This window comes from Gorilla gorilla, chromosome X, assembly GCF_029281585.2.
Source record: "Gorilla gorilla gorilla isolate KB3781 chromosome X, NHGRI_mGorGor1-v2.1_pri, whole genome shotgun sequence".
Classification (NCBI taxonomy): domain Eukaryota; kingdom Metazoa; phylum Chordata; class Mammalia; order Primates; family Hominidae; genus Gorilla; species Gorilla gorilla.
The window spans coordinates 126,859,947-126,883,745 of record NC_073247.2 but is presented as its reverse complement, the minus strand read 5'-3'; the positions used below and the strand labels follow the sequence as shown (position 1 = coordinate 126,883,745).

Genomic DNA, 23,799 nt, shown 5'->3' with positions numbered 1-23,799 from the left:
GCCAGCCAGGCAGATGGGAGAGGCAAGAGCGGTCTTCATTTTCAGTAGCTCTTCATTCTTTGATGTGAGAGGAGCAGCACAGTCGTTTAAACTTGATCCAACCTCTTTGCATCTTGCAAAGTCAATCAGCCAAAAGAAGTAAAATATGAAGGCAATGCTTGTGCAATGTACAGTTTGTTTTCATGATGTATACCTCATTATGATTTGTCTGCTTGCTTCTCCTGTTTGGTCATTTCTTTGGAAGGCAGTGGATTTTTTTCTTGTGTTTTTTGTCTGCTTCAATTTTGACTTACCAAATTTCTCAATCCCAGCCATATCGGGTTTGTTGGATGTGGTTGCCAAGGAAGTGGAGTAAGGCGTTTGAGCAAGCAGAATCTGGTCTGCTCATAACTATTAAATTATTTAATAATAAAAGTACTTAGAATTACACTTGCCACAGAGTAACCACTTAGTAAATATTAGCATATTCACTCAAGTATCACTGTTTCATTGACATAGATTAAAACCAAAAATAAGTGACTTCAGTGATTGTCTTGCCTGATAAATAGGATTTTTTCACACGTGCCAATTTCATTCAGTGGCTCTCTGGCACACTGGGTTGAAGGCATATTGAGATTCTGTGTGAGATCACCTGGAAAGAACATGCTGCTAGATTAGTGATAGTTGCTATAGGAGAGACAGTGGAGGAAGAATACGTTTTGTATTTATTATCCCTAATATAGCTCACTTCCCAGTTTTTGGCTGAGATATCAGGTTGGTTATCTATTTTTCCAAGGGTCGTGGTTGAGATATCAGGTTGGTTATCTATTTTTCCAAGGGTTATGGAAGATAATGCTGCGTATGTAAAGGGGACCATTAAATAGACCAATGGAACAGAACAGAGCCCTCAGAAATAACACCACACATCGACAACCATCTGATCTTTGACAAACCTGACAAAAACAAGAAATGGGGAAAGGATTCCCTATTTAATAAATGGTGCTGGGAAAACTGGCTAGCCATATGTAGAAAGCTGAAACTGGATCTCTTCCTTACACCTTATACAAAAATTAATTCAAGATGGATTAAAGACTTAAATGTTAGACCTAAAACTGTAAAAACCCTAGAAGAAAACCTAGGCAGTACCATTCAGGACATAGGCATGGGCAAGGACTTCATGACTAAAACACCAAAAGCAATGGCAACGAAAGCCAAAATTGACAAATGGGATCTAATTAAAGAGCTTCTGCACAGCCAAAAAAACTACCGTCAGAGTGAACAGGCAACCTACAGAATGGGAGAAAATTTTTACAATCTACCCATCTGACAGAGGGCTAATATCCAGAATCTACAAAGAACTCAGACAAATTTACAAGCAAAAATCAAACAACCCCATCAAATAGTGGGCAAAGCAGATGAACAGACACTTCTCAAAACAGACACATGAAAAAATGCTCATCATCACTGGCCATCAGAGAAATGCAAATCAAAGCCACAATGAGATACCATCTCACACCAGTTAGAATGGCGATCATTAAAAAGTCAGGAAACAACAGGTGCTGGAGAGGATGTGGAGAAATAGGAACACTTTTACACTGTTGGTGGGACTGTAAACTAGTTCAACCGTTGTGGAAGACAGTGTGGCGATTCCTCGAGGTTCTAGAACTAGAAATACCATTTGACCCAGCCATCCCATTACTGGGTATATACCCAAAGGATTATAAATCATGCTGCTATAAAGACACATGCACACGTATGTTTATTGCGGCACTATTCACAATAGCAAAGACTTGGAACCAACCCAAATGCCCAACAATGATAGACTGGATTAAGAAAATGTGGCACATATATTCCATGGAATACTATGCAGCCATAAAAAATGATGAGTTCATGTCCTTTGTAGGGACATGGATGAAGCTGGAAACCATCATTCTGAGCAAACTGTCGCAAGGACAGAAAACCAAACACCGCATGTTCTCAGTCGTAGGTGGGAATTGAACAATGAAAACACTTGGACACAGGGTGGGGAACATCACACACTAGGGCCTGTCATGGTGTGGAGGGAGGGGGGAGGGATAGCATTAGGAGATATACCTAATGTAAATGACGAGTTAATGGGTGCAGCACACCAACATGGCACATGTATACATATGTAACAAACCTGCACGTTGTACACAAGTACCCTAGAACTTAAAGTATAATAAAAAAAATTGACCACAAATATAACTATATACAAATGTAAAAATAATAATAATTTTAAAAAAATTACAAAAAAGAACCTTGAATGCCAGGCATAGAAGTTTGGACATAATCTGAAAGTTAGTAGGTGTTACAACAGGGCAGTCATGAGTTGTAAACGGAAGATTAATCTGCCACTGATTTGCAGGATCATTTGCAGTGAAGAGGAGTCAGAAGTAAGAATTCCAGTGGTTGTCCTACTGTATTTTCTTGACTCTAAGAAGCATTTTTTCACATATAAGCATGGTTCTTATGTAGTAGGGTTGTTAAGAAGATTAAATGGGTTAATACATGTAAGACATTTAAATCAGTGCCTGGCATATAGCAAGCACTAGTACAAGTGTTAGCTGTCATCATTATTACAGTTATTAAACAATCAATATATACATTTAATGTAGTGTTTTTTAACATGAAAGCAGTAGGTTTCTTAATAATGAATGACATCTTAGAATGGTGAGATTATAGACCAGGTATAAGATAATGAGGGCCTGGAAAAGGGTGGTAGTTGTGAGAATTCCAAAGAAGTAAGTCTGAGAGAGATTAAAAAAAGAATCGACTTGATGACATATTGGATATAGTGAATTAAGAAAAAGGAAAATTCTAAGACAACCCTCAGATTGCACACCTGAATGAATGGGAAATAGCTTGGCTTAAGAAAGAAATGTTACTTGATCTGTGTAAAGTACTTATAACAATGCCTTGCGCATGGAAAGCATTATTTTTGTTAGTTATTAGTAGTAGGACTGTTTACACCTGTTATATACTTAAATTTGTTATCAGGTAATGTAATAAAGCTACCAAAATATGAAAGAACCTTGTACATAATTTACTAGTAGAGAATTTATATGTTCAAGGGAAAATAAATTATGTGTTTTAAATATTTTTCAGTATAAATCAATGAGGAAGAGTTCAAGTGGCAATGAAAATGATGAGGTGAGAAAAGATAATATTAATAATTATTTGAAATGTTTACTTATCATATGAAGTTGGCTCAGTGAGAGTAAAATGTAATCCATGTTTCAGTTTCTTTGTTATTGATTTAATGCATGTTTTTTTCCAACAATAAAAACATACGAGCATCATCATACAATTATTAATTTAATCATTTAATTTCCATATGTCCTTTAGAATGGAATTACTAATAATTCAGTTTTAGAATTTTGTCATCATTCGTCTTAGACCTGTCATCTGTGAGTGTGTGTTGTCTTTCACATCTTTTATCTTTCTAAATCAGCCTGGTCATCAATTGAGATTTTTTTTAGGAACTTTGTTTAGGAACTCCTTCCACAAATTCTGCATGCTATTTTAAAATTTAAAATTCGACTTCTACAGTTTGTGCATTACCATAAACCTTTCTACTGCACAGTGTAAACTATGCAGCAGCCTATCATTGTTGAAAAGATATATTCTCATTACCATAAATACTTAAGTTTTGTGTATTTTTGTTGGAGAGATTGGTATTTAATTTGATGTTGGGTACTTGGCAGGGCTTCTGAAAATGTCTTCAGTTTTAGGAAATAGAATCACACAGGGAAAAATAATGAATAGAGCCAGATGATTGGTCGTCTGCCAGCTCAGATGCCAATTTCTCTCCATTGGCCTCTCCAGTAGTATTTACTGGGATGAATAAAAGTCAGTTATGGCTATAGCTGGTCATATTTTCACTGTTAGTATTTATGTTTAAGCCTAAATTACATGTTTTGTATGGGTATGCTTGGCAATATTTACCCGTGCATCAGCACAATCAGTTCCTGTACACCTGCCCAAGCTTTCCATTGCACCAACTCCACAAGATCCCAGCTTACCCTTTAAATATTATTCCCAGGGAGTGGCCTACTGTGTGGTCTCTAGCATGTCTTCACCAGCTGTCAAGCCTTCAGTGAATAACACCTGTGTACCTGCTGAAGCCTCTCAGATTTGTCTGTAGTCCAGACCTCTCCCCTGAGGTTCAAGCCCTTGCAATATTTTATCCATCTTCCTCCCTGCTTAGAATTTCTGCTGGATATATCTCATAAACCCAATAGGACTAAATATGTTCAAAACTGAGTTTTTAAAAAGTCTTTGCTTCTAAACCCACTTTTTCGCTAATATCCGACAGTTTGTGTAGTGGCTCTCAACTTTGGCTGTACACTAAAATTACCGGGTGAGCTTTAGACAATACTGTCGCCTGGGTCACACCCCCTAGATATTATAATTTAATTGACATGTGGTATGTTGTGGTATGGACTGAGCAATGAAGTTTTTAACGTTTCCCATGTGAGTTTAATGTCCAGCCAAGGTTGAGAACTACTGAGTTAATGGAATCACCTTCCATCATCTAGCTGGAGCGGGGGCTGGCAAATTATGATCCAGGGGCCAAATTTGACATGCTGTATGGGATTGTAAGTAAAGCTGTATCAGAAAACAGCCATACTCATTTGCCTATGGCTACTTTTTCATTACTGTGGCAGTGTTTGAGTATAGTAGCTCTCCTTTTTTCTCCATTTCACTTTCCAAGGTTTCAGTTACCTGTGGTCAACCACAGTCTAAAAATAGGTGAGTACAGTACAATAAGACACTTAGAGAGAGACCACATTTACATAACTTTTATTATAATACATTGTTATAATTGTTCTATTTTATTATTAGTTATTGATGTTAATCTCATACCTGATTTATAAATTAAACTTTATCATAGGTATGTATGTATAGGAAAAAACATAGCACATATATTATAAAGGGTCTGGTACTATCTGTGGTTTCAGGCATTCACTGGGGTTCTTGGAACATATTCCTCATGAATTTGGGGGACAGTTAGTTGTCACAAAGCCTAAAATATTTGTCATCTGCCTTTGACAGAAAACATTTTGTTATCCCTGCCTCCTCATACCCGCTTTTCTCTTGCCTGCCTCAATATCTAATCAGCAGCCAAGACTTACTGTTTGTTTATTTGCACTAAAATATTTTGCATACATTCCCCTTTTATTTCTACTGTTTCTGCTCCGGCAGAGGCCCTCATCCATTTCTTGCCTGTTCTACTGCAATAGCTTCCTTGCTCTTCTCCCTTTCTCTAGTCCATTCTCACTGCAGCCAGAGTGGTCGTTTCAAAGAACACAAATGCAATCAGGCCATTCCCTTGCTTGGAAACCTTCAGTTTCCCCCCATAACTTAGAAGATAAATTCTAGATCCTCCTTTATCAAGCCCCTGCTTGCCACATCAGCCTTAATTCACAACTTGCTCTTCTTTCACCTTACCCTCCATTCACCTTACCCTCCAACAAGACAAAACTGCTCTGAGGTTTTCTGCACTCATCTTTACATTTGTTGCTTCCATGCTTTGGTTCTTCTCCTCTCATCTTAGCATGTTGTTCCCTTCTTTCTTTTTCTGGTAGACACTCAGTTTTTTACTGAATTTATACTTTCTCAGGAAACTTGCCTTTCTCTACCATCTTCATCATCCCCCCCAAGTGCCCCTTATCTGTGCCTCATAATATGCCATGCATTGTTCTGTATTATACTGAGAATGTTGTATTACCTGTATACATTAATCTATTTCTGTCCTCGACTGAAAGGTCCTTGAATGGGTGATATTTTACTAAATTTCAGTACTCTCACTGTCTAGCATACTGTCTGACATATAGTAGGTAGCCAATAATCATTTGTTGAATGAATACATTTTCTATGTAGTGTGCATATTCAAAGTTAAATGTCAAAATTTTCATATTTGGTTGGCAGTAGAATAGTCATTTAAAAATCATGGACCATTTAATGTTTTATTAAATTAAATTCTTTGTAATTATCAATAAGCCTATATTAGATACATGTAAATTTTCAGATGAAAGTTATTTGGGGTGATGGAGATTTTGCATGCCTTCATTTACATGTCTCAGATAGGTAACACGTCCCTGCTATTATATGTAGATAGTATTTTTCAAACTTTACTATATTTCGAACCACTTGAGGGTCTTACTGAAATGTAGATTCTGATTAGTTAGGTCTCGGGTGAGGCCTGAGATTCTGCATTTCTAAACTCCCAGAGGATCCCTATGCTGCTGGTTTACAGACCACATGTAGAGTGGCAATGTGCTGGATGGCATATCTTTAGTAGGTCTTCCTTTAGTAGTTGGTCAAAACAATTTTTATTTTCCTTTTATATGTTTAAATCATCATTTGTATTGTAATTTCATCTTCCATCTTTTTATTTTTATGTTTTAGCAAGACAGTGATAATGCTAATATGTCACCACAATCTCCAGTATCATCTGAGGTACAAGTTCTGTTTTTATTTGTCTTAAAAATACGTTTTGTATGTTTTCTGTGTTTTACATAAGATTCTTCCTTGCCAGTTCTCTGTAACCTGATTTTTTTTGCAATATAATTTATTCACTCATATTTTAAAATCCATGGCAGATTAGTTTGTACAAACCTTCTAGCCTATAAAAAATTCTAAGAATGCCATTTTTTGGTAAAAATATTGATACTAGCACTTGTTTATTTATGATTTTCTGTAGTGTCTGTAGTGTCTGGAAGTGTCTGTAGATTGCAGAAAAGAATTCACTTTATCAAATCTATGCTTTCTCATTCATCCGTATTTTAAAATAAATGATAGATTTTAAGAACAACTTTCAAATTTTAAATTTGAAAAAAGTACTTCAGCATTGTGCAATGGCCTTTGGTTTTTCTTGTAACCAGTTAGGTCTGAAACCAATGCAAAAGAAATTTCCTTTTTCCACGAGAAACATCCCTGCAGTGGGTTGTTCCTATCGACAGGAGGTTACACGTTTTTGGGAGAATGGGTATCAGAAAGTTAGAGTTTGTGAAATCTCGATCAAATACTCTGGTGGCTTGAATGACTGATTCTTCTAATTTATTTATTCAAGTCTATTGCTTTACAACAAGAGATAAATTAAAAAAATTCTAAACTCTATCTCTTCTACTTAAGATTACCTTAAAGTGTATTGGCATTAGTAAGTAAATGATTACACATTCATTTGATGAATTCAACACTTTGCTCAAAGTGTTGGATGGCCCAAATTCACTGTGTAACTTTGGTTACATAGATGCTGTTAATATTTCATTATATGTAGGTGGTGTTGCTTTTTTAATAGGCTAGGATTCTTTGTTGTTGTGGGTGATCTGCATTACAAAACTTTTAAATGGATTTGGACATTAATTTTATAAACATGTTTCTAAATTATTCATATGATAGGTAAAATGGTATACACACTTAGAAAACAATTTAAATTAGGATATCTTAAAATTAGTCTTTGTCATATGCTTTTGTAATTCTTTTACTTTAAGTTACAAGTATAAACATATGACTACTACTTATTTGTCTGCTTGATACATGATTTTATGATCTGTGCTCACAGGGAAGACTATTCATACCAAATTTCCCAAATAATTTACATTGATATATATATATGTATATATATGTGTATATATATATATATATATATGACACATGATCTCACTCTGTTGCCTAGGCTGGAGTGCAGTGGCACGATCTCAGGTCACTGCAACCTCCACCTCTCACATTCAAGCGATTCTTGTGCCTCAGCCTCCCGAGTAGGTAGGACTACAGGCACATGCCCCCACACCTGGCTAATTTTTGTATTTTTAGTAGAGACAGGGTTTCACCATGTTGATCAGGCTGGTCTTGAACTCCTGGCCTCAAGTGATCTACCTACCTTGGCCTCCCAAAATGTTGAGATTACAGGTGTGAGTTTTGTAATATATTTTTTATTTCATTTGGATCAGTGAAATTTTCATCTAGGAATTCACATTAATTTAACCAAAATAGTGAAGACAAACTGGGAGGCTTGTAGATTTGGATAGGGTGGTGAGTATGTATGTGCTTTGGTAACTCAAATGACATTTAACCTGAACTGCATATCACATGTTAACAGAAGATTTAGGTAATCTACAGAATTCTGATTACATTAATTTCATGTGTGAATGGAAAAGAGTAAAACTAATTGGTCTAATGCTTTAGTATTAACAAAGTGCTTGCCTGTATATTTGTACCTAAAAGCAGCCCCATAAAATAGGTATGATCCTCATCATTTTACAGCTGAAGAGATGGGTAACTTTCCAAACTATCTTAGTTAATAAATGGCAGAGAAGTGACTGAAGCTGAGCCCTACTCACTTCACAGAGTTGTTGCACAGATTAAATAAGGTGCTGCTAAGATTACATTATTTTATCACTTTACACAGTAGTTTCATTTAGTTATCTCATTTAATCTTCACAGTAACCTCATTTGAAAGATGAAGAAACAATCACAGAGAAATTATATGTTGTGCTCAAAACATAGCCTAAGCTTTCTAACTCCATCTTCAGATTTGTTTAATGTACTACTAATCTTTCCATAGGAAACCACTGTGTGTGAAAGATTTGAAAAAATATTCATTCAAATAGAAGAGATGATATTTATTATCTATCATTCTGCAGTCCCTATACAAATATGTTTGCCTTCAGATTATCTACTGTTAGGTGTTAAGTCCATAGTAGATGCTGAGTACATGCTAAATTCACTTACCTTTTCATTGAAGCTTACTTCTTTTTTTGGGAAACTTCAGTCTGATTCTTTCAAAAAGTATGATCTATTTTATACAGTTCACTAATGATTTTCATTTTCTTTCTACTATGAAAGTATTTAAAGCCTATATGGTTAGCTCAACTAGCAAATATTAGTTGACCTCTTAAAAGTGACATGTATCAACTTGAATTGAAATGCAAGTTACTTTTCTCTTCACTAATCATAGGAAAATAAGTATTTCCCCAAATTGGCATGGATGTGAATAAGCACCTAGATTATTTTGAAAGAAAAGAAGTTTTATTATTTATTTATTTTTAACTTTTTAATTTTTTTTTAGGAATATGACAGAACTCATGGTTTTTCACACAGTCCCTTTGGCTTGAAGCCTAGATCAGGTAAATAGATATTCTGTAGATAAAATTTATTAGTTATATTTGAAACTAGTTTCCCAGCTTAAATGGGATTGATTCCATAGTCTTAAGTACACATAGATTCTTTCCCCTCTCCTAAAAGCAATTTTCTCTTAACGATATTTGTCTTTCCAATTCCCATTCCCATTTCTTTCTTCCTCTTTACCTTCAAGCTCCTGAAACCTCAGCTTTTTGCCTTAGATATACTGCAGTCTTATTTCTACTCTACTGTGACTGCTGTTAGAATGACCACTCTGCCAGCAGACCAAACACTGTTTGAAATTATAGCACTCCATTATATTGTGGTTTTATAAAGGGATCTTTTCGCATTTGGCAAGCCCAAAAGAAAATGGATCCATGTTACTTGGCAAGGTATTGAACTATAGTTTTTATTCCTGAATAACTGTATTGACCTTCAAGAATAATTTCCTTTTTTAAAAGATAAAAGGCTGACATATGTTCAGTAATCATTTTTAATCTGGGCCATAAGTTTCTAATAATGTATGTTTGAATAAGAACATGTATAGGTGGTAGAAATCATTACACTTATCTTCCCTGTTGCTTTCAATTATGCACATAAATAGAGTTCAAATATATTCTCTAAAAATATTTGGAATGTATTAGTGAGTAATAATACTTTATGTAATTTTGTATTGATTCTTTTTATCATGCCTCTTTCCCCATCAATAGTTGCTCCTTCCCATTAACTTTGTAACAAGTTAGGAAATTTCTGTTTTTATAGCTTTTAGCCGCTCATCTCGCCAAGAATATGGGGCAGCAGATCCAGGATTTACAATGAGAAGAAAGATGGAACATTTACGGGAAGAGCGAGAGCAAATACGACAACTTCGCAACGTAAGTCAGATTGCTCTTTCAGATCTGCTTTGTGGAAATGGGTTTAACTTGGAAAATTAATAAGGCGTACAGATTTCATTTTCAGTGCTCCTTAAAATGTTTGGATATACAACAATTAGTAATATAAACATTTAACATGTATGTTTAGATAGAGTATCTGATTTATACCTGTTTTTCTATAGAATCTTGAATCCAGGTTAAAAGTAATTTTGCCTGATGACATTGGAGCTGCACTGATGGATGGGGTTGTTCTTTGCCATTTAGCCAATCATATAAGGCCACGTTCTGTTGCTAGTATTCATGTACCATCACCAGCAGTGGTAAGTTTTGTTTACAATTTGTTAGTTCTCTAAAGGAAGATATAGCTTCTTAAAATTGTCTTTAAATAATATACCTCAGTGAACTTAGTTTTCAGTTTTGATTAAGTTCCATAGAAAAATGCCTAAAAGTACATTTTTTCCCTCTTACTTTACAGCCCAAACTGAGCATGGCAAAATGTCGAAGAAATGTGGAAAATTTTCTTGATGCTTGTAAAAAGTTGGGTGTCTCACAGGTAATTGTTATTTATCTAACAACGTGATCACTTAAATTTGAATTTATTACATGCAAACTGGGGTTCTTCTTAGAGCAATGAATAATGCTTTCTGAACATGAAAATGAATGCCTTCTCTTGGTACCTTCTCCTAAGCTCCAGCTTTCACTGTAGCAGTTATCTAATGAATGTTTTTAAGCTACCTTTAAAGTAATTTATAAAATAGCTACAAATATGGAAAATCATGCACATCACTGACCAAACATAACTCGGTGGCCATATTTACAACTTGGTTGTGATGTCATTGTTACCATCTTTTTTTCCTTCTTTTTTTTTTTTTTTTTTTGCTAGAGAACATTTGGACCCCATTGTAATTCATTGGATAGATTCTGATTGGAAGATTTGCATTCAGTGTGAATAGCTTTTTAAACTTTATTTAAAATGCAAAATTGGAAATTATACCAGCATATTATGAGAATACCTGTATTGGACAAACTTTGAAATTTTTAGGAATTGTCTTATGTTTCATGTAATAATTGCACTACTATACAATAATCATTAAAGCAGTATTGTAAATATGTAAGGAAGATATATAATCACAATATTGCTTCTTTGTAAAGTGTTATAAACCTAACCTCAACATGAATGACTATGGAGAGAAATGACATTGTTATCAGAGCACAATTAAGTTGTGTTTGTTAAGCTGTCTTTTGAACAGTGTCTTAATAATCTGGTCTACAGATCCCACTTTAATCTCTTCCCTCAAGTAAGTAAACATAATTTAATGTGTAGAGAATCTGAATTGTTGCGTAATTTGGAAATTACATAATGTTCTCTAATTACCTCTTGTATATAGTTGATGTGATGGTTTTGTTTTTGTTTTTGCTTTTGTTTTTTTGAGACGGAGTCTCACGCTGTCGCCCAGGCTGGAGTAGTGCAGTGGCACGATCTCGTCTCACTGCAACTGCCGCCTCCCAGTTCAAGCAATTTTCCTGCCTCAGCCTCCCAAGTAGCTGGGACTACAGGCATGTGCCACTACACCCAGATAATTTTTTATTTTTAATAGAGACGGGGTTTCACCATGTTGGCCAGGCTGGTCTTGAACTCCTGACCTCAAGTGATCCACCCGCCTCAGCCTCCCAAAGTGCTGGGATTACAGGCACAAGCCACTGCGCTTGGCTGATGTGATGTTTTAAATTTTTAATTCTTAAAAGTGTTTGTTGTTTCTTTTTTCTACTCTCAATCTTTCAATGGGGAAATAGCAAACTTAGCAACGTTTTCTGCAGCCATTACATTATACAGATTTTCCCGTTTTGCCATTTTTTCTTTTTTTAAAATAAAAAAACCCTTTATTTATTTATTTATTTATTTATTATTATTATACTTTAAGTTTTAGGGCACATGTGAACAATGTGCAGGTTAGTTACATATGTATACATGTGCCATGCTGGTGCACTGCACCCACTAACTCATCATCTAGCATTAGGTATATATCCCATGCTATCCCTCCCGCCTCCCCCCACCCCACAACAGACCCCAGAGTGGGATGTTCCCCTTCCTGTGTCCATGTGTTCTCATTGTTCAATTCCCACCTATGAGTGAGAATATGCGGTGTTTGGTTTTTTGTTCTTGTGATAGTTTACTGAGAATGATGATTTCCAATTTCATCCATGTCCCTACAAAGGACATGAACTCATCATGCTTTATGGCTGCATAGTATTCCATGGTGTATATGTGCCACATTTTCTTAATCCAGTCTATCATTGTTGGACATTTGGGTTGGTTCCAAGTCTTTGCTATTGTGAATAATGCCTCAATAAACATACGTGTGCATGTGTCTTTATAGCAGCATGATTTATAGTCCTTTGGGTATATACCCAGTAATGGGATGGCTGGGTCAAATAGTATTTCTAGTTCTAGATCCCTGAGGAATCACCACACTGGCTTCCACAATGGTTGAACTAGTTTACAGTCCCACCAACAGTGTAAAAGTGTTCCTATTTCTCCACATCTCTCCAGCACCTGTTGTTTCCTGACTTTTTAATGATTGCCATTCTAACTGGTGTGAGATGGTATCTCATTGTGGTTTTGATTTGCATTTCTCTGATGGCCAGTGATGATGAGCATTTTTTCATGTGTCTTTTGGCTGCATAAATGTCTTCTTTTGAGAAGTGTCTGTTCATGTCCTTTTCCCACTTTTTGATGGGGTTGTTTGTTTTTTTCTTGTAAATTTGTTTGAGTTCATTGTAGATTCTGGATATTAGCCCTTTGTCAGATGAGTAGGTTGCGAAAATTTTCTCCCATTTTGTAGGTTGCCTGTTCACTCTGATGGTAGTTTCTTTTGCTGTGCAGAAGCTCTTTAGTTTAATTAGATCCCATTTGTCAATTTTGGCTTTTGTTGCCATTGCTTTTGGTGTTTTAGACATGAAGTCCTTGCCCATGCCTATGTCCTGAATGGTAATGTCTAGGTTTTCTTCTAGGGTTTTTATGGTTTTAGGTCTAACGTTTAAGTCTTTAATCCGTCTTGAATTAATTTTTTTATAAGGTGTAAGGAAGGGATCCAGTTTCAGCTTTCTACATATGGCTAGCCAGTTTTCCCAGCACCATTTATTAAATAGGGAATCCTTTCCCCATTTCTTGTTTTTGTCAGGTTTGTCAAAGATCAGATAGTTGTAGATATGTGGTGTTATTTCTGAGGGCTCTGTTCTGTTCCATTGATCTATATCTCTGTTTTGGTACCAGTACCATGCTGTTTTGGTTACTGTAGCCTTGTAGTACAGTTTGAAGTCAGGTAGTGTGATGCCTCCAGCTTTGTTCTTTTGGCTTAGGATTGACTTGGTGATGTGGGCTCTTTTTTGGTTCCATATGAACTTTAAAGTAGTTTTTTCCAATTCTGTGAAGAAAGTCATTGGTAGCTTAATGGGGATGACATTGAATCTGTAAGTTACCTTGGGCAGTATGGCCATTTTCATGATATTGATTCTTCCTACCCATGAGCATGGAATGTTCTTCCATTTGCTTGTATCCTCTTTTATTTCCTTGAGCAGTGGTTTGTAGTTCTCCTTGAAGAGGTCCTTCACATCCCTTGTAAGTTGGATTCCTAGGTATTTTATTTTCTTTGAAGCAATTGTGAATGGGAGTTCACTCATGATTTGGCTCTCTGTTTGTCTGTTGTTGGTGTATAAGAATGCTTGTGATTTTTGTACATTGATTTTGTATCCTGAGACTTTGCTGAAGTTGCTCATCAGCTTAAGGAGATTTTGGGCTGAGACAATGGGGTTTTCTAGATATACAATCATGTCATCTGCAAACAGGGACAATTTGACTTCCTCTTTTCCTAATTGAATACCATTTATTTCCTTCTCCTGCCTAATTGCCCTGGCCAGAAATTCCAACACTATGTTGAATAGGAGTGGTGAGAGAGGGCATCCCTGTCTTGTGCCAGTTTTCAAAGGGAATGCTTCCAGTTTTTGCCCATTCAGTATGATATTGACTGTGGGTTTGTCATAGATAGCTCTTATTATTTTGAGATACGTCCCATCAATACCTAATTTATTGAGAATTTTTAGCATGAAGGGTTGTTGAATTTTGTCAAAGGCCTTTTCTGCATCTATTGCAATAATCATGTGGTTTTTGTCTTTGGTTCTGTTCATATGCTGGATTACATTTATTGACTTGCGTATATTGAACCAGCCTTGCATCCCAGGGATGAAGCCCACTTGATCATGGTGGATAAGCTTTTTGATGTGCTGCTGGATTCGGTTTGCCAGTATTTTATTGAGGATTTTTGCATCAATGTTCATCAAGGATATTGGTCTGAAATTCTCTTTTGTGGTTGTGTCTCTGCCCGGCTTTGGTATCAGGATGATGCTGGCCTCATCAAATGAGTTAGGGAGGATTCCCTCTTTTTCTATTGATTGGAATAATTTCAGAAGGAATGGTACCAGTTCCTCCTTGTACCTCTGGTAGAATTCGGCTGTGAATCCATCTGGTCCTGGACTTTTTTTGCTTGGTAAGCTATTGATTATTGCCACAATTTCAGATCCTGTTATTGGTCTATTCAGAGATTCAACTTCTTCCTGGTTTAGTCTTGGGAGGGTGTATGTGTCGAGGAATTCATCCATTTCTTCTAGATTTTCTAGTTTATTTGCGTAGAGGTGTTTGTAGTATTCTCTGATGGTAGTTTGTATTTCTGTGGGATCAGTGGTGGTGTCCCCTTTATCATTTTTTATTGTGTCTTTTTGATTCTTCTCTCTTTTTTTCTTTATTAGTCTTGGTAGCGGTTTATCAATTTTGTTGATCCTTTCAAAAAACCAGCTCCTGGATTCATTAATTTTTTGAAGGGCTAAAAAAAACCCTTTTTTTAGAGATGGAGTCTCACTGTGTTGCCCAGGCTGGACTGGAACTCCTGAGCTCTAGACTTCCATTTCACAAATAAGTGGGATTACAAGCATTCACTACCTCACTAATATTATGTCATTTTTGTTTTAAGGGTTTTATTTTTAGCTTCATTGCTTTTCTCTGAACTCAGAATTGGTAATATATAATAATTTTTAAATTAATTTTCTTTGTTTTAGGATGTTTTCCAATTTTTAACAGCCTTATTGAGTTATTAACATACAATATAGGGCATATAAATAAAGTGTACAATTTGATCAATTTTGACATATGCATACACCATGAAATCATCACCACAGTCAAAATAATGAACATATCTACTGGCCCCCAAAATTTCCTCATGTGTCTTTGCAATCCTTCTTTCTCCAGCAACCACTAATCTGCTTTCTGTCATTGCAGATTAGTTTGCACTTTCTAGAGTTTTATATAAATGGAATGATACAATATGTATTATATTTTTCTATCTTCTTTCACTCAGCATAATTATTTTATGACTCGTCAGTGTTGTTGCATGTATGAATAGACCATTGCTCTTCATTTCTGGATAGTATTTTATTGTATGGATATACCACAGTTTGTTAATCCCTTGACCTGCTGATGGACATTTGGGTTGTTTCCAGTTTTAGCGGCTGCTACAAATAAAGCTGCTATGAACATTTGTATACAAGTCTTTGTATGGATTTATACATTCTTTAATTTTTAGTAAATACCTAGCAGTGGAATAACTGGAACATATGGTAGGTGCATACTTAACATTTTAAGAAACTACATAACTCTTCCAAAGTGGTTGTACTGTTTTACATTCCTGTCAGCAGTATGTGAGAATTCCAGTTCCTCCACATCCTCACTAACATTCAGTATGATCAATCTTCTAAAAATTTTAGTCATTGTGATATGTATGTACTGACTTGCCAGTGCAGTTTTAATTTGCATTTTCCTAAAGACTAATGATGCCGATCATCTTTTCAAGGCTTATTTGCCACCTGTATATCTTCTTTTTGAAGTACTTTGAAGTATACTTTCTTTTTTGAAGTACATATTCTAATCTGAGGTATATTTTGTATTGGGTTGTTTATTTTCCTATGATTGAATTTCAGATTTCTTTACAAGTTATGGATAAAGTCATTTACCAGCTTTATAAATATTGCATCCAAATCTTTGGCTTGTCCTTTCATTGTCCTTAGAGTGTCTTTCAAAGAGCAGGATCTTCACTTATTGAAGTACAATTTATTTTTTAAAATGGGCTGTGCTTTTTGTGTCAAACCTAGGAAATCTTCGTATAATCCAAGGCCACAAAGATTTCTTTCCTATGTTTACTTCTAGAAATTTTATAATCTTAGGTTTTGTGTTCATGTCTATGATCAATTTTGAGTTAGTTTTTGTATGTGGTTAAAAAGCATGGATTGAAGTTCTCTTTTTTTAAGCCTGAGATTGGGCATATACATTGATTTTTTTAAGAAAATATTTTTATTGAGATATAATTACAATGCCATAGCATTCACTGATTTAAAGTGTACAATTAAATGGTTTTTAGTATAATCACAGAGTTCAGCAACAGTTAACAACAATCTGTTTAAAATATTTTCGTCACCCCAGAAACACAGCCCTTGCCCATTCGCAGTCCTTCCTCTGTTCTTTCTATGGATTTGCCTACTCTAGACATGACATATAATGAAATCATACAATATGCGGTCTTTAGTGTCTGGCTTCTTTGACTTAGTATAATTTTTCCAAGGTTCATCCATTTGTAGCCTAAGTCAGTACTTCATTTCTTTTTATGGCTGAATAGTGTTCTGTTCTAAATACATACCACATGTTGTTTATCCATTCATCAGTTGATAGACATTTGGATTGTTATCACTCATTGTTTATTATGAATAATGTTGCTTTGAACATCCGTGAATAAGTTTTTCTCTGAACACTTGTTTTCAGTTCTCTTGGTTATACCTAGCAGTGAAATTGTTAGGTTATATGGTAACTCTATGTTTATATTTTTTAAGAAACTGCCAAAATATGTTGCAAAGTGGCTGCACTAGTTTTACATTTCCACCAGCAATATATGAGGGTTCTAATTTCTTCACATCATCACCAACAATGGCTACTACTGTCTACCTTTTTGGTTGTAGCTATTTTAGTGTGTATGTGATGTGATATCTTATTGCGGTTTTGATTTGTGTTTCCCTAGTAGTTAATGATGTTGAGCATCTTTTCTTGTGCTTATTGATTTGTATATATTCTTTGGAGTAATGTCTATTGAAACCCTGTGTTCATTTCTGAATTAGATTATTTATCTTTTTTTTTTTGAGTTGTAGTTCTTTATGTATTCTGGATACAAATTGCCTAAGAGATACGTGATTTGCAAATATTTTCTCCCATTCTGCAGGTTGTGTTTTCACTTTCTTGATGGTATCATTTACAGCACAAAAGTTACTAATTTGATGAAGTGTAGTTTATCCCATTTTTTCTTCTGCTGCTTATGATTTTGATATCATATCTAAGAAAACGTTGTGTAATTCAAGGTCACAAAGATTTACACCTGTGTTTTCTTCTAAAAGTTTTATAGTTTTAGGGCTTACCTTTTTGTCTGTGATCCATTTTGAGATCAGTTTTGTGCATGGTATGAGGTACGGATCCAAATTCATTCTTTCACATGTGGATATCCAATTTTCCCAGCACCATTTGTTGATAAGACTCTTCTTTTCCCCATTGAATTGTCTGTCTTAGCACCTTTGTCAAAAATCAGTTGACCATAAACATAAGGCTTTATTTCTGGATTCTCAGTTTTTTTTACCACTAAATTCCTTATTCCAGTATCATACTGTCTTGCTTACTGTAATTTTGTGATGCATTTTGAAATCAAGAAGTGTGAGTCTTCCAGATTTGTTCTGCATCAAGGTTGTTTTGGCTATACTGAGTCGCTTGCATTTCCATATCAATTTTAGGATTGATTAGCTTGTCAATTTCTGCAAAAAAGCCACTTGGGATTTTGCTGGGGATACCGAATCTAAAATGATTTGGGGAATATTGTCATCTTCACAATGTTTATTCCTGTGATCCATTAACATGAGACATCTTTCCATTTATTTATATCTTTTAATTTTTATTCCAACAGTGTTTTGTAGTTTTCAGTGTATGAGTCTTTCATTAGATTTGTTAAATTAAATGCTTAGTATTTTATTCTCTTTGGTACTATTATAAATATAATTATTTCCTTAATTCCACTGTCAATTTTTTATTGCTACTTCATAGAAATAGAAGTGATTTTCTTTTATTGATCTTGTATTCTGCAACCTTGCAGAACTCATTTATTAGTTCTAATAGTTTTTTGTGTGTGTGTTTCTGTGCCTTAGGAGTTTCTCTTTACAGAATCATTTAATTATTCTTTCAAAGAATTCATCCATTTCATCTAACTTGTCAAACTATTATTATGAAGTTATTTATAATGTCTCCTTATTATCATTTTGGTATTTGTAGAATATCTTGTGGTGTCACTTCCCTTATTTATGATATTGGTAATTTGTGTATTCTCTCTTTCCTTACTGATTAGCCTAGCTTGAGGTTTATGAATTTTTAAAAATCTTCTAAATGAACTAACTTTGGGTTGCATTGATTTTTTTTATCTATTGTTTTTTGTTTTTTTACTTTATTGTTTTCCTCTCTCATTCTCATTATTTGCACCATTCTTTTGCCATTGGTTTAATTTGCTCTTCTTTTTTTAGTTTCTAGGGTGGAAGCTGAAGTCATTGATTTGAAGCCTTCCTTCTTTTCTAGTATATACTTCAGTGGTTATTTGAATAAATAAGCAAAATATTAAGAGGGCAACAAATATAGCAGTGAAGATGGAGATGAGGCAATAATTTTGAGAACTGTTTATGGGATACCATCATTAGTATTTGGAGAATGGGTTATGGGAATAAGGAAGAAAGAGGAAGACTATTATATTTCACAGGTTTGTCAATGGAGATTGAATAGTGTATTACTAAGACATGGATCACAGAAGGACAAATTAATTTGGTAAAGTAGTTCTGTTGTGGACACATTGATTTTGATATGTCTGTTAGATGTCCATTTGGCTGTGTCCAGTTGATATTGTATTTGGAGATCAATAGAGAGATCTTGGGAGGAAATAAAAACCTGGAAGTCATCGGTATGGAAGGGGTAGTTAAAACTAGAAATAGATGAGAATACCAAAAGAGAGGGTATAGTGTAAAAGAGAAGAGAGTGAAGACAGAACCCTTGGAAACATTTGGAATGTTGGAAGAGGATCGGTGAGGGCTAATTAATGAAAGCTACTGCACAATTGCTGTCAGAAAAGTTGAAGTAGAAAAGAATGGTGTCACACAAGACAGGGGAGGAGTAAGGTTCCCAGAAAGGCATTAATCAAAGGCATAATATGACTGAGCAGTCAACTAGACATGTGCAACATTTGACATTTAAGATGGCATTGGTGATTTTTACTAAAATAGTTTTAGTGGGCATATGCTTTAGGGTTAGATGTAAGATAGCAGTGGTTGAGTAGTGAGTGGGAAATCCAAAAGTGGTGACCAACTCTTTTATAAACATTTTCTTTGTAGAGAAAGAGGTACAAGTGTGGAATGACAGCATTTCAAACAAGGCCAACTTCTGTAATCTTTTTTCTTAGTATAAATTAAGAATCTAAAAACATTTTAGATTACAATATTTATAAGAGAAAACTTAGAATTATGTAGTTTTCTTGACATTTTATAGAAATCATGTTTTTAAAATCAAATTCTGTCTTAATTTTATTACACTTCTAAAAAATGAATGTTCAAATATCTCTTTTTTTTCTCCAGGAAAGACTTTGTTTGCCTCATCATATTTTGGAAGAACGAGGACTTGTGAAAGTTGGTGTCACAGTTCAGGCGCTCCTTGAATTACCAACAACCAAGGCATCTCAGCTTTCTATGGCTTAATATAACATTTTAAAATTCTAAGTGTATAGTTTCATTTATTTGAAGTGATTTCAAATATTTCAAATTCATGAATAAGAATATTCCATCAAAAATAGTTTGCCTTAGGTCACGCCTTAGGATTTTAAAAAAATTACATTGAAACATCAAACTTAAACATTGAATTGCCCGAACTTCTTTGGGGGAAAACTGGATTAATTTAATAAGAGTATTTGATAAACTCAAATTCTCTTTTTACTAAGTCAGTTGATAATCTTGATTATTTTTCAGAAAGCAGACTGATACTAAATTTAAAATGTAGTTTCAATTTAATAATCACATTAGGTTTAATTTTTTTACATCATAGCGTATTAGTAAACATCTGGATAAAGGTAATTTTTTTTAGCAATTTAGAGCAATTCTATATTTGAGTTATTTAATACACTTCTAATTCTAGTTTATACACAATTTCTTCAATCTTTGGTCTTAGTTTTCTAGAAAAAAGGAGTAGAAAAAACAATTCTGGCTTTATATTAAATTCTTTTAGTATTATAGGTTGGTGCCAAAATATTTTCAGTTGTACTGTAGATTGTTTACATGTGAAGTGCCTGTGTAATTGATGACTCTTACATAGTCTTAAGCATTTTTGCAATTTTTTAAATGTATTAATAGAGTCAATGGAACTTTAAAATATTTTAGTAGATTTTGTAAAGTCAGTAATATGTGAGGATTTAAATGAGCCTCACATTGTGATATTTGTGGTTTTTTAGTTAGTCCATTGCAGTTTCCCTTAAATTGGTTATTTCATGTTGTCAAAAATACCAATGTTAATATGATTAATTTATGCTATTTAATTTTGTGAAACTTAATCATCTTTTAAAATGTATTATTTGAAGAGTATTTTATTTCTGTATTGAAAATGTTACACAAAGCAGTAAAGTTTTTGAGAACTAGTGAAGTACTAATTATCAAGGACATTTTGATAAAACTGCCAAAGTTTGGGTTTATATCTTCCCTTTGAGCAGCATTCTATCAGTGCTGCCTTTAGCTATACTCAGAGAGCAGCAGTTGAGGAATAGGTTTTTACTCAAAATCTGGCCATTTGTGAATCCTGTAAACCTTGTGATCTTCAATTACTTTGATGTTAAATTAAACACAGACTCTTCTATAAATATTTTCATGAGATACTGTGTTACACAAAGTCCTTGTTTTAACTTAGGTATGGGTAAATTTACGTTGGTGGTATTGCAGGAATTTTTCAAAAACATTACTGTAATGAATAACTGAGTTTCCTATAGAAGAACCTGAATAATTACTTTTGTAGTAACCAAGCAAGCATCATATCTTAAGTATGTGATCATTTGCACTTGTTACCTCTTAATATGGATGCAACTTATTAAAAATGTTGGCCTGGGTATTTCAAAGGGTATATATAAAAGGTAAAAATTAGTGTGCCAAATGGTATAGGAACAACTGTACTTTTTTTGATCAGTTGGCATGAAGCCATAGAATTAAATTTTGGCTTTAGAATACAGATGTGTTCATTACATTCCCCAAGGGTCAAATTGGAGCTTTTAAAGAATTAAAGCTTCTATGACTATATGGTTTAAGAATTAAATTATTAGTAATTTATTATTTTAAATATTTGACCTCATTAGTTGTTAATTTTTTAGTTGGATTAAAAAAAAACTCGCTGACATAATCTCCCTAGTGAAAACTTGGGTAATATATGTAAGAAATGGCAAATAAATACCTTAGTTAATGACTTTTTATGTAGAAATTTGACAGCATTACAAATTAAGTGACCATTAAAAACACAGCAATCATTCATACTGCTTTCATAGGTGTTATGATAGTCTCTGATTAATCAATCTAGTATGAATTATTTTACAAGTGTTGTCCTGTTTCATATCTTTGAAGTAGTAGTGAAATTGTAGGCCATTTTCTTATTGCATTTCAGTTACTTTTCAGTTAATTATTCCTTTAAAAAGAAAATACAGCAGAACCTCACTGTAGCATTCTTTACTGCAGAGCAAAATTCAATTTAAGATGGGCTTCTCTGAGGTCCACATCATGGCAGTTCATTTACTCTTGTGCCAAATGGCAACACCACCTCTAAAGCAGTTTCACAGCATGGTCCCCTACAATGTTATACCAAGGCTCTGATGTATTTCTTTTAGTAGTTTCTAAGTGTAAAATTTATTCTAAATGTTTTTATGGCTATTATCTATTTCATCAGTTATTGAATTAAGAATGATTTTCATTACTTGAGTGGGATTTGTGATTTAATGACAGTTGAATAATCAAAAATATTTTATTAGGCCCCCAAAATTTAATAGATATCTATTTCTGTTACATTTTATTACTGTATGGCACAAGAAAGAAGTGACATTGGGTATGTTAGAAATGAAATAAGGAGTAAAAATGCATTACCATTTGTTTAATAATTATCTTTACAGAATGCTAGTTTAATGACTTTTTTAACTGAATTTTTTGAATAAATCAGAAATGTTTGTATTGGTCACAGATCTATCATAATTGCTTTTCTGATGCATTTAAAAATAAATGGAACACTTAAATGTATATTACCGATGCAAACTGTGGATAAAGTTGAAAGAAAAAATTTAAGTCTGGTATTTCTTTTCTCCCTCTCTACCTCCTTTCTTACCATCACATCATCCATTTTTTGTCAGCATTTGATAGATGGTGTCTGTGTTCCCTAGTGTAGAAAAATAGCCAGACTTTGAGAGAATATTCAAAGTAAGTGGTTTAGAGGTCCAGATTCACTTTATATTGTGAAAGGAAAATAAATCTTGGGGCCCCAACATCACTAAGCTAAAGGAGAAAGTCAAGCTGGGAACTGCTTAGGAGAAACCTACCTCCAGTTCTATTCAAAGTCATCACTCTGCTCACTGAGATAAATGCCTATCTGATTGCCTCCTTTGGAGAGGCTAATCAGAAACTTAAGAGAATGCAACCATTTGTCTCTTATCTACCTATGACCTGGAAGCCCCCTCCTCACTTCCAGTTTTCCCGCCTTTCCGGACTGAAATAATATTTGTCTTACATATGTTGATTGATGTCTTGTGTCTCCCTAAAATGTATAAAACTAAGCTGTGCTCTGATCACCTTGGGCACAGGTCATCAGGACTGCCTGAGGCTGTGTCACAGGCACCATCCTCAACCTTGGCAGAATAAACTTTCTAAATTAACTGAGACCTGTCTCAGATATTCAAGCTTCACATTTGGTAACCATGAAGGGATTCTGAGTGGAGGTACCCCTGACCTTTGACAAATCTCTTATTGGCGCTTGGTACCAACATGAGCTAACTGTATGGCTCAAACGAATAAGGCAATTTGCTGAGGTCTGGGAGCACCCCCTCCAGAGAATCCCTGATCTCCCAAAATCTGGTCGAAATCTGAAGTTTATTTTGCTGTATGATTCCCTTTTTTGGAGTTTTACTTGCTCCCAACAAGGAAGGGAAGATTTCCTGCTTCCATGACAATGGAAGGCAGGTAATCCTTTATGGAGTCTGAGCTCGCTCCCAACAGGGAAGATGGGTTTGAGTTTTTTCGTGCTTGGCCTCCCAAAGTACTGGGATTTAACAGGCATGAACCACCACGCCCAGCCAATTATGATTAATTTTATTGTAGTTTTAGTGAAAGGTATATTATTGAATTGCCCTTAAGCTGTATGATAAAAAATTAATCTTTCTTTTTTCAGGTAAATTTAATATTTTAAAAATCCACATATTTTATTAAAATAACTTTTATTAATTTGTAATTGTGATTTACCCTACAAGTAGAAAGTCATCCAGGTCAATGTTATTGAAGATAATATTATTCCCTGTTTTATAGTTACTCATCCTAAACTTTCAGATTTAAACAAGTACTTAAGTAAGTAAATATTTGGTGTAAGTTGTTTGAAAATGATTCTAAGTTCATCACAGAATTTTGA

At 34.5% G+C, this 23,799-nt stretch overlaps 1 protein-coding gene, 1 non-coding gene and 1 pseudogene across 6 annotated transcripts in view; 2 read left to right on the top strand and 1 right to left on the bottom strand.

Moving 5' to 3' along the window:
• LRCH2 (leucine rich repeats and calponin homology domain containing 2) overlaps positions 1 to 22,424 on the top strand; it is a 123,544-nt gene extending 101,120 nt beyond the window's left edge. For 4 of the 5 annotated variants that reach the window (XM_004064740.5, XM_055375569.2, XM_055375571.2 and 1 more), the window contains 7 exons: positions 3,106 to 3,150; positions 6,412 to 6,462; positions 9,074 to 9,131; positions 9,889 to 10,001; positions 10,184 to 10,321; positions 10,477 to 10,554; positions 19,746 to 22,424. In XM_004064740.5, coding sequence (XP_004064788.1) covers positions 3,106 to 3,150; positions 6,412 to 6,462; positions 9,074 to 9,131; positions 9,889 to 10,001; positions 10,184 to 10,321; positions 10,477 to 10,554; positions 19,746 to 19,865 — 603 coding nt within the window. In that variant the 3' untranslated portion in view covers positions 19,866 to 22,424. The remainder of the gene's footprint in view (positions 1 to 3,105; positions 3,151 to 6,411; positions 6,463 to 9,073; positions 9,132 to 9,888; positions 10,002 to 10,183; positions 10,322 to 10,476; positions 10,555 to 19,745) is intronic. The other variant, XM_004064741.4, reaches the window with a different exon arrangement.
• LOC109024644 (thymosin beta-4-like) lies at positions 129 to 644 on the bottom strand (annotated as a pseudogene).
• LOC115932549 (small nucleolar RNA SNORA35) lies at positions 6,849 to 6,977 on the top strand. Its single transcript, XR_004068814.1, has one exon. It is a non-coding gene; the product is annotated as a small nucleolar RNA SNORA35 (small nucleolar RNA).
• Positions 22,425 to 23,799: the final 1,375 nt, after the last annotated feature.